The 16,040-nt window shown below is 37.5% G+C and overlaps 1 protein-coding gene across 5 annotated transcripts in view; it reads left to right on the plus strand.

Annotated features, from left to right (window-relative positions):
* Positions 1-16,040, plus strand: part of LOC408741 (ras-related protein Rab-37) — a 236,822-nt gene that overhangs the window by 139,348 nt on the left and 81,434 nt on the right. For all 5 annotated transcript variants that reach the window (XM_016911227.2, XM_016911228.2, XM_392276.7 and 2 more), the window contains one exon: positions 3,666-3,917. In XM_016911227.2, the coding sequence (XP_016766716.1) occupies positions 3,669-3,917 (249 nt within the window). In that variant the 5' untranslated portion in view covers positions 3,666-3,668. The remainder of the gene's footprint in view (positions 1-3,665; positions 3,918-16,040) is intronic.

A 16,040-nucleotide genomic window follows, 5' to 3' on the forward strand; every position in this document is an offset into this window, starting at 1 on the left:
AGATCGGATCGGATCGATACACGCGTCTTTCGTCCTTTGCGCCGCGTCGCGGAAATTAAATTTTCCGGAAGCTGATCGACGTAAGGGTTGCCACATCGAATGAACATCTCTGCTTCTCAAAGTAAACTAACCTCTCGTGAAATCGTCTCTCTCTCTCTCTCTCTCTTTCAATGGAGATCGAATTTGGTTGGCTTTTGTTTCCTCTCTTGTCTCTCTCTGTATTCTCTTCGCGAAGAGCTCTTTGCGAAGGAGAAATCTAATTTTGCGAATGGAGGAGGAAAATTTTTGATATTTCCCTCCGTAAGATACGAATGATATCTTGCTTTTCAGGAGAAGCTTTTTAGATTTAGAAAGAGAGATATTTTCGAAGGATCTTTTCCCGGGGAGGAATAATACGATTTTTAAATAAATTTTTATATCAAATCTCTTCCACGAGGGTGTCACGTTGAAGATAAGAAATATCAAGCGAAATAATTAATTTATTAATGTTTGATATAATAGAAACGTGGCGATGAACGAAGCTTTTTTCGTAAGAGTGAAGGTAGAAACAAGCGTAGAATAGTAGAGTGCGTAACAATGGCGACTGGAAGGAACGATGATACGTAACGAAATAAAAATTAATCCATTTCGAAACTCTGTAAATTATAATATCGATTATTATAAATATATACAATAATCACTTTTAGATTTTGTTGATACAACGCTCGAATATATAATTAATCATGCATAGAAATTATAATCGTTTAATTAGCAATAAAAATGATAATGGGTGTGAAATGTAAACGCGGATATAATGGTGAGAAAGTGGAGAATAATTGCGACGTGTTGTGAAAATCGAATTAAAATTAATAATAAATTTACGATAATTTGAGTAAAGTAAGTATGATTGATTATTATAACGCGATTATCTATTTATTTATTTTTAATATATAATATAATCGTTCAACGCTTTAACGCGCTATCAATATTTATCGTCTTAATTGTGGAATTAAAAAAATTAATTCGTGTTATGTGCGTTCGCATCGACACGTTTCTATAGCAAGGGGACGAGAGCCATGCATGATTTATGGAAGTGTTCTGTTTACTACTACGGGGAGCGCCAAAGAAATCCGATGTAATCTCTCTTTCACGGGGAACGTATTTGAAAGTCCCGTATGAATCTTTCACAACCGATGCTCACTTTCTTCCAAAGTTTTTTCCTTGAGTTAAATTCTTAAATGTTGTTCCTTTCGATAACAATATATATTTCACTGTTTTCATTTCTTATTCGTTCCATTTATTCAGAATTATTATTTTCGTAGAAATTGCAATCGCGAGCTTCTATTCGACGCTCTTGACGAGATGAAATTGGATAAATTTGGATAAATTTTTATTATTAAAAAAATTGATTATTTATTTTTTATAAATTATATTTCGCACAGTTTCCATCCTAATCGAGACACTCAATCATTTGCAACGAATTCTCTAATCAGAATATCTTTTTCAAATATTAGATACGCATGGAATATAAAATATTCATTATCATAACGAAAAATAATCCAGATACTAAATATCTACTTACTCATCGTCACCAGATATAATACAAAATACTCGATATTCTTCCCTATTAAAATAAAAGGCAATTGCCTATTACTTTCTCACAAATTAAAAAGAAAAGAAAAAAGAAAGAAAACTCGATTCTTCGTTATTACAATAATTTCAAATATTACACACCTCTATTAGAAACTCGACACGCGCAAAATAATCATTATTCAATGGCCGCAAGAGAACAGAACAAAAAAGCTTGCTCATTAATACCCATCGGCATCGCCATCTTAATCGGCAATTTAAACGCTATGAAACGCTGAAGACGGGTAGCCGGCGCAGCCCTCGTCTCAATTTTCATCCCGAATCAACCATCATCCACGCTTCATGATCAGCGATGGGGCACGCTGCTACGTGGCACGCTAATTGGGAGAGCGGTCGGCGTGGCGATGGAGCAACCGATGGAGATGTCGACCGATCGAAGGACAGTTATTCCAGCGGACTTTCGCGGCCGGTTGTTGCGTGCACGCTTCTGCGAACTGGTTTTCTCTGCTGGCTTTGATAATGCGACAGCCCGTGGCTCGTTTTGCCGAGAATTATCGCGGCCCGTATCACGCGGACCGTTTCCTCGCCATATACGCCGCGTCCTTCGGATTATAATAAAATATTAACCGGCCGGGAGCGCAGACACCCATATACCAAACGCCACTGGCAATGGGGAGCAGCCTCTGTCTTTCGATCGACGCCCCCTCCCTCGATTGGTATACGTGAATTTAGGTAGAGGCGAGGGTGAGGCGTGCGTGTAGGCGGTCGATATTGGCTATTGTGGTCGACTCGAGATTTTTAATTGGAAGTTCTCAGGCGTGGATCTCGTTTGGATTTTTAAAGATTGTTAAAAATGTTTTATATAGGATAAGTGAAGAATTTGAATCTTAGATTAGGGATGTGGAGAATTTTAATTTTAAATTGAATTGTATAATTGAGTTGTTTTAGATTTGATTTAATAGGAATTGAATGTGGTTTGGAATTGGATTTTTAAAGGGGGTCAAATTGTTGAGTAGGAAAGATTGTTGTTGATTTCTTTTAAAATGTTATATTTATATAGGAGAAGTAAAGAATTTTGTATATTATTTCAGGGTAAATTGTGAGATAGGTTTGAATCTTAGATTAGGGATGAGGAGAATTTTAATTTTAAATTGAATATACAAGTTGAGTTGTTTTAGATTTGATTTAATAGGAATTGAATGTTGTTAGGAAAGATTATTGTTGATTTGTTCTAAAATGTTATATTTATATAGGAGAAATAAAGAATTTTGTATATTGTTTCAGAATAAATTGTGAAATAAATTTAAATCTTATATTAGGGATATTTAATGAGAAGTTGAGAATTGAACGTTTGGGATTGGATTTTTAAAGAGAGCAAGATTGTTGCTTTCTTCTAAAATGTTATATTTATATAGGAGAAGTAAAGAATTGTATATTATTTCAGGATAAATTGTGAGATAGGTTTGAATCTTAGATTAGGAATGTGGAGAATTTTAATTTTAAATTGAATTGTATAATTGAGTTCTTTTAGATTTGATATGATAGGAATGTGGTTTGGAATTGGATTTTTATCTGGAAGCCAGATTGTCGAATAGGAAAGATGGTTGCTTTCTTCTAAAATGTTATATTTATATAGGAGAAGTAAAGAATTTTGTATATTGTTTCAGGATAAATTTATAAGATAGATTTGAATTTGATTTAATGAGGGATTGGTTTGATGGATTTTTAAAGAAGTAGATAAAATTTATGTAAAAGAAATTAATTTTTCATAAGATTATCATAAATTATAACATAAAATGGAGATTGTCATTTGGAATGATTCTAAAAAATGTTAAAAAATGAACGAAGAATTGTCTTATAAAATTTTATACTCATTATATTTTCACACTATTCAGATTCTTAATTTCGTATCATTAGAAAATGCAAAGTTAGATATAATTTCCAAATTTTTCTATCTCTCGACTTGAGATTCGAATCGAAGATTGTCAATTATTTATTTACCATCCCTGGATAATTCTTTTAAAATTTCGAAACGAAACGAGAAGCGTATTAACGGCCCCATTATTCATCCCACGCTCTCGATTTTTCATCCCCAGGTGATGACGGGCGACGACAGCATGAGCGACGACGTGTTCGAGATGGAGGAGGACACCTCGACGGCGCTTTCCACCGGTCTAACACCTCTGACGGGTCAACCCACCACGACCCCCTCGCCGACCGGATACCGGGACTACAAACCCCCCGCAGAAGTGTTGGACAACAATTACGGCTACTCGTCCAGAGACTACAACGACATAAGGAGTAGTTTCAAGAGGACCAAAGAAGATGACTCCGCCTTGACGCACAAGGTGAGTTTCATGGAACAGATAGCAAATATATATATATATATACACAGGATGATGGATTTTTATTATATAACGGATTAGAACGCGAGCCTTTTTCGATTGGAAAACGGATTCCAACCGGTGAAAGTGGATTTGTAGATTGTGAGAGGAGGATTCGCGCGATTAAGGCCAGATTTCGAGCATCTAAACAACTCAGAATATTACTCTTCTTCGTCTTGCTCTTTACAAGAAAACTGTGTTACAAAAAGAACCTTATTCCTCCCTTTTCATATTTAATAAAACGCCCTTACTTTCTTCCAACACCAAAGTACCCTTCCTTCAAAGTAACTTTCACCCCAATATCCATATCCATCGATACCCAAGTCACACCTGGAACATACTTCCTTTTAAACTCCATTTTCTAAAAAAAAAAAAAAAAATATCTCTCTTCATCCGAAGAGAAGAGTATAAATATATATTTATATCTATATTTAGCCGAATATCCGGAGTATTCTCGGCATGTATTACGCTCTGACTGGAGGGGAGGAAAAAAAGGAATGTGGCGGGGACTCGGTTTTGATATTCATTACCGGTTCATTTGCATGATGGATGCGACACAATGTGTTTCTCGGATGCAGCGGCAACAAGGTCAGTCATGCCTTCGTACCAAGGTCAGCCTCCTCCCCGTGGCAAGCCGGCGGAATAATGATCGGGAATGCCCGAGGACCGCGGGTACGGCCCCCAACACGATACCCTACGTCCTTCCTTCCACTTCTTCCTTTTATTCTCTCGGCCCTCTCTCGACAGAGGGAGAGAGAGAGAGAGAGACTTCTCTCTTCCCTTTTCCATCCTCCGCCCGTCTCCTTCCACTCCTTCCTCTCCTCGCCCCCTGTTTCTTTACCGCGTTTTCTTTCCAACAACCATCCTCCGTATACCCTTTTGTCGGTATGCTTTTCTGTTTCGTTGATTTTTGCTTTTGCTTTCTGTTTCGTCGTCGTGCAACGAGAATTCAACGTGTTCTCTAAGATTTTGGATTTTTCAGAAAAGTTGTTTCACGTACTTTTTAATTAGGAAACGGAGCTCGAAACGTATTCATATTTTTAAACAAAATATTCAATTAGATTGTTTTTTGAAACAGGTGAATTTCTTTTTTCTTCTGGACAAATTATAGTATTTAGTTTAGTAATGCTCATTATTTATTTTTTTTTTAAAAACATGGAAACTGAGTGATTTGGCAATTATTTGGAAGTTTTCATATTTTTGATCTTGATTCTAGTGGATCTAAATTTATCTTAGAACCAAAGATTCAAATCTCTTTGGTAGAAATTTTTTAGATTCTTGAAAATCTATTCCTCAACGATACCAAAAATAACAATTGGATCTACGAATCTTAATGTTACAAATTCCACCCTCCCCTCTCTCTATAAACAAAATCCTAATCTCTTCCCGTGCTCTAAATCTTCTTCCAACGATCCTCCTCTCGAGGAGGATAAATCATAAAAAAGAAAGGATAATCCAGGTTTATTTTACGATCGATATCTCCGATTACAATGCGCGATCAGAAGAACCGATCGCTTCCTCGTCGCACTCGCGAGATATCGCGAGCCGATTCTTGCACGCTTTGCGCTTGCGTCGAACTGGTTTCACGTTTCGAACGAAACTCGCGTTTATCGGCCCTCGAATCGGCCGCGCTGTATCGTATCGATACCGGTCGAGCCGATCTTTAACGGTTTCATAACGCCTGCACCGTCCATCGAATTCTTAACTCCTCTCCGCTCCTCTTTTCGTGGACGCGCTTCGGCTCGAGCGTGTCTCGAGCGAGTGCGTTCGATTGCCGATTTTTCTAAAAATTCTAAGAGACGAATGGGGAAAGAAATTATAATTTTTGAAGGAAAGTCGCTTCGAAATTGGGAGCAGATTGATGTATCGAATGATTGATCGGAAAGAAATTTAGAAAGAAAGTTTAACAATGGTTTAAAAAATGTGGAAACAAGTTTTAAAAAATTAAATTATTGTTTCTTTAGAATAATATCCTGTTTGTATATGTGCGTTCGATTGCCGATTTTTTTAAGGATTCTAAGAGTAGATTCGCGACGAATGGGTAAAGAAATTATAATTTTTGAAGGAAAGATTAGTAGTCGCTTCGGATGCTGAAATTGGGAACAGATTGATGTATTGAATGATTTTTAATCGGAAAGAAATTTAGAAAGAAACTTCAACGATGATTTAAAAAGTGTAGAAACAATTTTTAAAAAATCAAATTATCGTTTCTTTAGAATAATGCAATTTTAACTGGAATTATCGTGAACAAGGGGCCAGTTGAATTTAGATAATTGTTTCTAGAAGGACGGAGGATGTACATGCGTATTTATAGGCACATTCTCCGTTAAAAAGAATCGAACTAATCTAAACGATCGAATGGAACGAACGAAAAATAATACGATCTCTTTGCTCCAAGCCTCTCCCGATTAAAATCTCGAAAATAAAGGAAAGCGTTCGAAAGATATAGAGAATATCATCGTTCGAGTACAATTTTTAAAAGATAAGAAAAAGGGGGCTCGTATGATTCGCGAGAGCGATTTTCAGGATGTCACGGCAATTAACGAGGGAATCCTCCTCCTCGGATTGGAGGGGAAGAAGGCCTGGACCGCTCGAGTGATCGGTAGGGCGAAGTAAAACCGGTAGGGGGTCCGTGGTCCCGAGCCGGTTCTTGCCTCGCATTTCCTTCCATCCGAGTATTCACTCCTATAAGGGATAATTGAAGAGCTCGATCGGCTCTCACCGTTTGCGAATCTTTCGGCACATCCTATTTCTCCATTTTCGATCCTCGAATCTCTTCGAAATTTTCTTTAGAAATTTCCTTAGAAAAAAGGGAAAGTATCCCTTTCGAGATAGAAGAACGTGGAAGATTGTTATTTGATCACAAAACAATTAAAAAACTTGCCAAAACTTGTAACACGTTCCAAAATAATTTCTTTGGTGATAAAAACGAATTATCGGGATATTAATCAAAGAGAAGTAAACATCTAAATAACTATTAAACTTGTACGATGTATGCAATATAGATTAGAAGAAAATTGAGATGTATCTTTAATGAGAGGCCATTGAAAGAAAATGGCCAGCTGTGTGGGCCGTTAACTTAGAAAACATTGCAAGATAATTTCTTCATTCTAGTAAACGGCAAAGCGAGCTGGTCAATCGTTAATTGGACAATCAAATGGAAAAGTTTCTCGTTAAAGAAAAGCAGCAAGGGATGGGGGGCGTGCAACGGGACCATTAACCTAATTCATTCCATTCGTTGTAAGAAGCTAGTGGAAATCTAGGGGATTAAAAAGCATCGATCGAAAGCAACGAATCGTCTTCGATGCACACACAGTTATTCCAACCTGTTAGAATAACTCTAGTTAGTTGGACAGATCGATAGATTGATATTCGCGCCACTCGAATCGAGAGCTGCTTCTGGAATGGCAGCGTGGGAGGATTAAGAGCGCGCAATTGGCCGTAGTGGAGTGTTTAAGCCGGACTGATGGAATATGATTAAGCCACGTAACGTCGTGGCATTAACGCGGCGAATCCGGCTGATTTCGACCATCCACGTGGAAATTTCCCGATTCGCTGCTACGAAACTATGTTTATCGAAGATCGATTTCGACTATCACGTATGCTATTACAATTTTCGAGGTTAAACGTATCCCGAGAAATTTTAATTATCTTTCTCTTTCCGAAAATCACGTATTTATAAATGATTCACTGAACCAGCACTGAAATTTCTGGATCGAAGAACCAAATTCGAACACATTTCCCTTAATTTGCCTTTTTCGAAGACCAGACACACTTGATAAAAATTGCAATATTGCATCATCTGATGCAATTACAAATGCGAAGGGTAATGAGTAATAAGAAGTATACCGAGCAACAAAAAGGGAGAGAAAGAGAAAAGGAAAGAGAAAAGAAGAGGAGAGAAAGAAAAAGAGAAGCGGCCAATCTTTCTTCAACTTGTAATCACATTACCTGGCGAAACAACGAAGCGAACCAGGTATTCCTCTCCCTCCCTCGTCCACGTTATTTGCCAAGTTGGCGAGGAAAGCCGGGGAAGAGGGGGAAAGAAAAAGAGCAGCTGGATCAAGGAGGATTTTTTCCGCGTGCACCAGCCTGGAACTCGGCTAGGAACTGCGGTGACCTTAACCGGCCGTGCATTTGGCGGGCTCGCGCAGTCGCATACAAATTGAGTTAGCGGCCTCGTGGTAATGGAGGAAGACGCGACGAGAGCCTCCGACGAGAGGCTTGGTGGTGGAGCGCTCGAGAGATGTTCTTCTACGTACGATTTCGATCTGATGATCTCTGAGGAAAATCGTTCGAAAAATCTCCTCCCCCTTTCCAGGATTTTTATTATTCCGTTTTTTCGATCGAGCTTTCCGATATTTCTTGTTTCTTAACTCACCCTTTTCTAAAAAGTTTTCAAGAATTCTTGGAATTATTCTTTCGACGAGAAATGATGATTTTCACGAGTTATATCGCAACGAGTTATTGAATATAATTTCTCTGACAATTGTATCTATGGATAGAAGGTTTTAGTAAAGTTCACAAAGGGAGTAGAATATTTCAAGAATTTTTCGATTCAAAGAGTTTCCTTCTCTGTCAGCGCGAAAGTGATTTAAAGTTAAAAAGTAAGTTCTGTTTCGAAGGAACGAGGCCGAACGAGAGCCGGATACTTTCGATGCCGATTCCGTGTGCATTACACGTAGGCTGGAATAGAATTCGTGTTGAGCGACAATAACGTCCCTAAAAATGGCAAACGTCCCTGTAGCGAACGGTAGTAGTCCTTCCTCGCGTCTTTGCAACGAGGCTGGCATTGGCGCGATCGAAAAGGTAGGCTCTCCTTTTATCGTGACGGATCGGAAACACAACCGACTCTCGGCCGAGGCGAGGCGAGCCGAGAGGGATTCAAGCCGCGTTTTTCGCGTCCGCGAAACCATTGGTATTCCGCTCGCCTCCTCCCCGAACTGGGAATTGTAAATTGATAAACGCTCCTCGATAAAGAACGAGGGAACCAACCTTTGCCTCGATCCTATCTATCATAAGACAAGATTTTTTTTTTATTTCTTTATTTTTCTCATTGCTTCATCCTTTTCTTTTTTTTCGTTTTTCAGACGTTAGGATTAAGAATTAGGCCAGGAAGATTGTTCAGGCAATTCGATGACTCGATTTGAGTTCGAGCACCAAAAATGGAGGAATGTTGAAATGTTAATGGTAATGGAAAATTATCGAAGCGTTGAGAGAATGGTTCTCGATGATATGATTCTCTTTTGAATTCAGAAATGAATTTTCATCTTCAATTATCTGGATACAAAGGGAAATGTGGAGGAAGATGTGTGATGAATGTTGAAATGTTATTCTATAAAAATTTTAAGAGAAATAAATGAAAATTGAAATCGTGTATGGAAGCATTGAAGAGAATGATTTCATTTTGAATCCAGAAATGAATCTTCATCTTCAATTATCTAAATAACAAAGCAGTACAAAAAATAATTTAAGATTCAATATTAGATCTGTCTCTTAATTTGTCGAAACTTGTCAAGAAATTCGAATAAAAAATACACGTTTATTCAAAAATCATTCCAACTCACACATTATCCAATAACATCTATCTCGAATTAACCTTTGGACGAAAAAAAAAAAAAAAAGATAATCAACTCAGGGCTCGACGATTTAATTTATACGACGAATTTCCTCCATATTGACAAACATCGTTGCCTGATTTTTTGCCTCGGCAACGGGGTGGATCAATTAAATTTCATTCACGAATCGGGCGGTGGCCGAGCGAAGACCACGGATCCATAATACATAAAGAGAGTGCGGATTTGCAATTCTGAACGGGGATACGAAGTTAGTTTGCCCTGGTAATGGGCGAAGAAACGTGGCGGTCGAGTAATAATTTCGCTCGACTATCGGAGGGGGTTGCAAAAAGGGGGTTGCGGGATACTTCTTATTCTTCCCTCCTCGGTAATTGAGTTTTTCCCTAATATATTCCGGGAACATTCGACGTCCACAACGGTCGAAACAGTCCACCTCCTTTCCACCTTTTTGCCCGCATTCACTCGCGATATCCACTTGCGACTTGCTTTTTTCTTCTTTCCTTTTTTCTACCTCTTTATCGAAGTTTAAATTGATCCTCGTCGTTGGCAAGCTGGATACGATTCGAATATCCGTATCCGTCGAAAGAAATCCTCTGTAAAAATTGGAAAATGAATCTGAAAAGGGAATTACACTTTTTAATTTCGATTTTCGATAAACGAGTTTCGAATTTGGATAGAGAGATTCGGTAAATTTTTGAGAATAGAAATTTTAGAACGACGAATTCAATTTCTTGAAAGGATTTTTTCAAAGTCTTCTATCGAAAAGATAATTAAAAAAGAAGAAAAGAAATAAGGTTAAAAAGTAATGGAATAAAATATATGAATGAATATGGAGAAACTTTTGATCGTAGAAAGTGTGAAACGATATACGTGAAATTGTAATTGATTTAAATTTCGAATGGATATGGATCAGAAAATTAAATTTACCTGAGATCCTCTGCCATTTTGTTTTATTTCAACTTATATACGATTAACCGACTCTCGAAAATTGCATTTGTTCCTTGTTATCGCGGACGTTTGAATTAATAGCGTGGCATTTAGCTTCAACAAAATTTCAAATCGAATGAAATGTTCACATGATTCGCTTAATATCTCATTATTAATCACTTAAATTATTGATACGGAATTGCTATATTATAATTGAAGAGCTTAAAGAACATTAAAGCTATTTCCAAGAATAATTATTCAAGTTTTAACACGTAAGTTAAAACACGTTACACATATAGATCCATATCTACGTAATGCGATATTTTGTTGAACTCAAGCAAGTTTTCTCATCACGTTTGAAATTAAAGATATACTTATTCGAAGAAAATTTATAGATACTATTCGATAACAATTCTTTTTCAAAATTAATTAATTATTAGCAATTTCCTTCATAGAATTACTACGAAAGATCTGAGAAATCGCGATTGATGAACATTTCTTTCGTGTCTTCAGCGACGCAACCACCCCAAATTTCGAAAGAACGATCTTCCATTTGCTCGCGAGATAAACTCGATAACTCGAAACTAGTTCTCGTTGCGTAACTCGTCCCCCCCGAAAAGGGGGCATAGTCCAGAAAGAAACAGCTTTATCGGTCGCCATTTTTTCTTTCCCTTATTTTTTCCTTTTTACACCCTCGGCCCATTAAAACGTTGCTCGCTTCCAAATTCGAAAATGACGAAATCGTGGCGCACTCGCCAATTACTGCCAATTAACCAACTATATTTAGCGGTGACGGGGACATTTTTCCAGAATCTCGTTATCCTCGTCCGCGTTTATCGTTTCAGGGAGAGAGTTCTCTTTGCCCTTCCTCTCGCTGCTCTTTGTCGAGCTGCGATTAGCATACGAATGCGCGAGTGCGCGCCACGACCTTGCCACACCATTGGAAGAAAAGTCGCATTGTGTCGTCCGATGAAGAAAAAGATATTTCTTTTTTTTTTCTTCTTCTTCTTCTTCTTTTTTCTCCTTTATTCATAGAGCGAGGCGATGACTCGTCGTCGAAGAGGAGGATGGATTTTTCTTGGGAAATTTTTTTACGTTGGGGGAGAAAAGTTTTGCAGGGAGGGATTATGATAATGGGGGGATTGACGAAGAAAATGAACGAATTTTAATTGGATTGGGAATTTGATCGTGAAAAGTGTATCTTTTCTTCTTATGGGAATTTGATTTGACGAAACATTCGTCAAAGAGTGACGGATCTTATTTTTTTCATTCGGATTGGAAATTCTTGGAAATGAATTCGAAAATTGAAAAGATAGGATTTTTCGTGAAAATTTTTAGCGGAGAGGAAAAACTGTATTGCGTGGGATGTATTTATATTCGTGCAAGTGAATTCAATGATCTGAATTGGAGATGATACGTAGTTGAAAAAAAGAAAACGTTTAATCCATGAAATAATGTTTCTGTTTTTTCGAGGAATGAAATAAAGACACGTAATTTCCTTCCCTCTCATTTTAATTTCCGTATCTTTGTTTCTTTCCCTTTTGTACTCGCGATTAATTGTTACCTATAAAATGTAAGAGAACTATTTTGCCATATCCAAGAATTTAAGTATATAAATCAGATATTCAAATAGTATGTTTTAAAGAATTAAATTTCAAGAGAAAGAAATTGAAAAAAGTATTACTCAAAGAATCTCTTAATTTCAACGCTATGGCAATTGTATAATAATTCTTAAAATTACAATGTAATATTGTCATCGATCCATTCTCAAGAAGAGATCAATCAATTTTAATCTCGTATCTCAACTAAATTCATTCTTTAAAATACAATAACTATTTCAAAATTGAAACGAATCGCTTGAATTTTCTTGAAAAGTTAAAAGAATTGATTCATCAGATGCAAAAGAATTTTGAGAAAAATTCAATTGAATAATCGAAAGATCTACAAAAATCTATACAAATTTTAAACGATCACTTTACTGTATTTTCTCACAAAAATATGTAAAAGTATTTTTTCCACTCGGAAAAAATTTCTCGAATCCCAAAGAAAAGAAAAAGAAAAGAAAATCCTTCCTCCCCTTCGATATCACACGTCGATAAAGATCTCTCGGATATTTAGAAATCTGGCAGAAATTTGTGGAAAAAAATGTGAATGAAATTCTTCTCGCATAGTTGACAGCAATGCCGATACCGATACACGATCGAGATATACAATCACGGGGGCCTAATGAGCCGCGCGAGTCGCTTCCCGTGCATCTTGAAAATTTTACAACGTCCATAAGCCCCGTTTCATGTCGGCCCATTTATCTTTCGAGGCATCGAATAAACGTCTGCCAGCGGCACGTTGCACAGGATCGGCCGTAATAAATTTGCGCCCGTTCCAATGAAACGGGCCGCAACTTTCCACTCGCGTCCACTCTTGTACGAGTATCTTCACGAGTCTTTTCGAAAAAATGATCGTCTTTTTCTTTTCTTTTTTCGTCTCTGATCCTTAGAATAAGCGCGAGAGAGATAAGCGCATTGTGGAAAATTCGGAAGAACATTAAAATTGATTCCTCTTCTCGAGAATGGATCGATAACAACGTTACATTGTAATTTTAAAAATTATATTATACTATAGTGTTGAAATTAATAGATATTTCTGTATTCCTGAGAGAACATCACAATTGCTATTTTTCCAATAATTAGGGGTTATGGTTGAGATTAAGATTGATTAAACAAGGTAAGATTTATGATTGGTATTTCTAGATGTTTTTGTTGATATTCTTTTAAGGAATTCGAAAGATAAATTATATCTACGAATAATACGAGATGTTCTGATGATAGATTCGATGAGAGAAGAATTTGAAAAATGGAATATTTTTGAACGATTGGATAATTCAAAGAGTAATGTAATGTTTTTAGTACCAGAAAATATCAGAATATTTGGATCAAACAACAATTGTATCGATCGAATAAAGAGGATCAAATTACAGAATATTTGGATTTTATTCAGACATTAGGAATATTCCAATTTTCCCTGTGAGTGATTGGAGGGAAAGATATCGAATTATAATATATACATAACAGAAATTCAAATATCCTTCAACGAAAGAAAAAATTAAATTATCAAATTAATATCTAGACACTGTGGAATAACAAATATCCGAGTATCACAATTTTTCTACAATAAGACAGAAAGAGAAATCGAAAAGATAATAAAATTATCGTCATTAAACATCCTAAGAATATCGATTTTTTCTACAGCACAAAGATAAGAAAAAAAGGAAGGAGAGAGAGAAAAGGTATCGAATTGCAAAATGTTTGGATATTCAGACAATGGAAATTCAATGGATAAGGGGAACAACAATCTTGTGGAACAAACGTTCTTCTCGTTCCGAGCTCGCATATGTTCCGAATTCGACGCGTGTACGTGCGCGTACACCGTCTCGCGCGTGTAACGCGATATCTCGTGCGTTTTCGAGCGCGAATGCACAATGCAAATTACAATGCGACCCGTATAAGTGCACGTCCACCATTGTCACGTCGAACGTCGTGGCTCGCTTTCCTTTTGCACCGCTTCCTCGGCTGACCGTAAATTTTACGACTTTCGACTTCGACAGTCGCTCGCAAACTTTGCGACTCTCCCCCGATTTTTCTCCTCTCCTCCCGGGGCTCGCTCCAGCTGCCGTTCCACTTTTTCTTCCTTTCTTTCTTCCTTCCTTCCTTCCTTCCTTCCTTCCTTTCTTTTTCAATTTCCTTTCAAATTCCCGCGCAGCGCGACGAAATTTTTTTACGGCAGAGATCTTCCCCACTTTTGTCGGATTTATTTCGCGCGAGATCCTCGAATTCTCCAATCCGAAACTCTCTCCAAGTCTGCAGTTTTCAAAGATGAATTTATTAGTTGGAAAGCTAAATAAAAGTTTGCGCGCGATTCTGCTCTCGTTATCGAGCCTGTCATTAATAAAAATCATCTTCTTCGTCGTAATTAACCCGTGAAAACTTCGAAAGCCTGATAGAATTCAAATCTTTACGTTATTTGCAATTATACTGATTAAAAGCAATCGTTCAATTTTTTTTTTTTTTTAAATCAGGAAAATTCTAAACAAAAGTGAAGAAATAGATGTAAAAGATAATCTAATTTTACCCATCGAGAATTTCTAGTTTCATCGACTTGTTAACGACAAAATAGGAAGAAAGAAGAAATCGAGAGATGGATACCTAACAAAATTCATAAAGGATAACCTGTACACGTGCAATTTCATTTCAAATTCAATAATTCTGACTCGTGGATTGAAGCAAAGAAAAGAAAGAAAGAAAATACAATTGGAATAAGACATTGGAGAAGAAGAGCGGACAGGAAGCGGGGGGGAGGAAATTGGAGTAGATCGCGTTGCGCACGGGATATTGTTTTAAATCGGGGAGGTTTCTCATCGAGAATCGGAGGAGAAGAGGAGATCTAAACGCGATATTGGTATCGGCTCGAGGCGGCGTCCCCTTCACGCAGAATTTCCATTGAAAGATTCGCAGGACCCCCAGGGGGTGGTCGTGACGAGTGTCGGCGAATGTGTCGGCCTCAGGGGCGGAGAAACTTAATTCACTGCCCTCCCCTCCCTTCCTCTCCTTCCTTCCACAACTGGTAGATCCTTCGTGTCGTCCCGCTCTATCCCGTATTTCCCCTCTCTCTTCCCTCTCTGTCATTCATTCCTCAAACCTCACCCTTGGACAGAGAAAAGAACAAGCTCGTGCAAGAGATGATCTCGCTCTCGTGCCCTCTCGTTTTCCAAATATTTCGATAATCGTAAAGAAGCGTGTCCTTTCATTTCTTTCTTTTTTCAACTCGAAAGTCGACTCTATTTTATTTCTTTCAAATTTTTTTTTTAGCCAAGATCGTTTCGATTTAATAAAAAGTTTCGAGATTTGAATCTTGCAAATTCTTCGAATTTCGCTGTCGACTCGAAATATTTCGTTTAAATATCGGCCCATCGATGTGGATCAGACGCGATCATGCGACAGAGCCAATACGGCATGAACGAAAAAAAGGAAAAAGGAACGAAACGAACTTCCGATGGCCTGTTTTCGCCGAGCGAAAAAGAGCGATTCCACCTTTTGCGACAAAAGCTCGCTCGTTCCGCTTTTACTGCTACTTTACTCGTGTCTCGTTTCCTCTAATCGTAAGCTTTATCACCGTCGAGGAGACACGATTTGTCCATCGATCGAGAAACGAGGCTCGAAACTTGCTCGTAATTGCAACGACAACGAGAATATATTTCGATATAGGGAGGGAAGGGGTATAGTAAAATCGAAGATCGCGTAGATATCATCCATCTATTTATTACGAAAATAAGGAACGTAAAGCGTATAAAATACGTCACCGAATATCTTGTACGAAAAAAATCTTTAAAAAATTCTTCCTCGGATTTTCGATCGGTCGTAAAATAAACTAATGAACGTTTATATATATATATATGTTTTGCACGAAATTTAAATTTGGAAAAATCCGAGGTGCAAAAAGTACTTATACTCGAAGAATAACTCGTAAACTCCTTCTCTCTTCTTTTTTTCCTTTTTCCCTTCCTCTCGTAAAACTAACTCCTAACTCCATT

The sequence above is a fragment of the Apis mellifera genome, linkage group LG3 (genome assembly GCF_003254395.2).
Source record: "Apis mellifera strain DH4 linkage group LG3, Amel_HAv3.1, whole genome shotgun sequence".
NCBI lineage: Eukaryota > Metazoa > Arthropoda > Insecta > Hymenoptera > Apidae > Apis > Apis mellifera.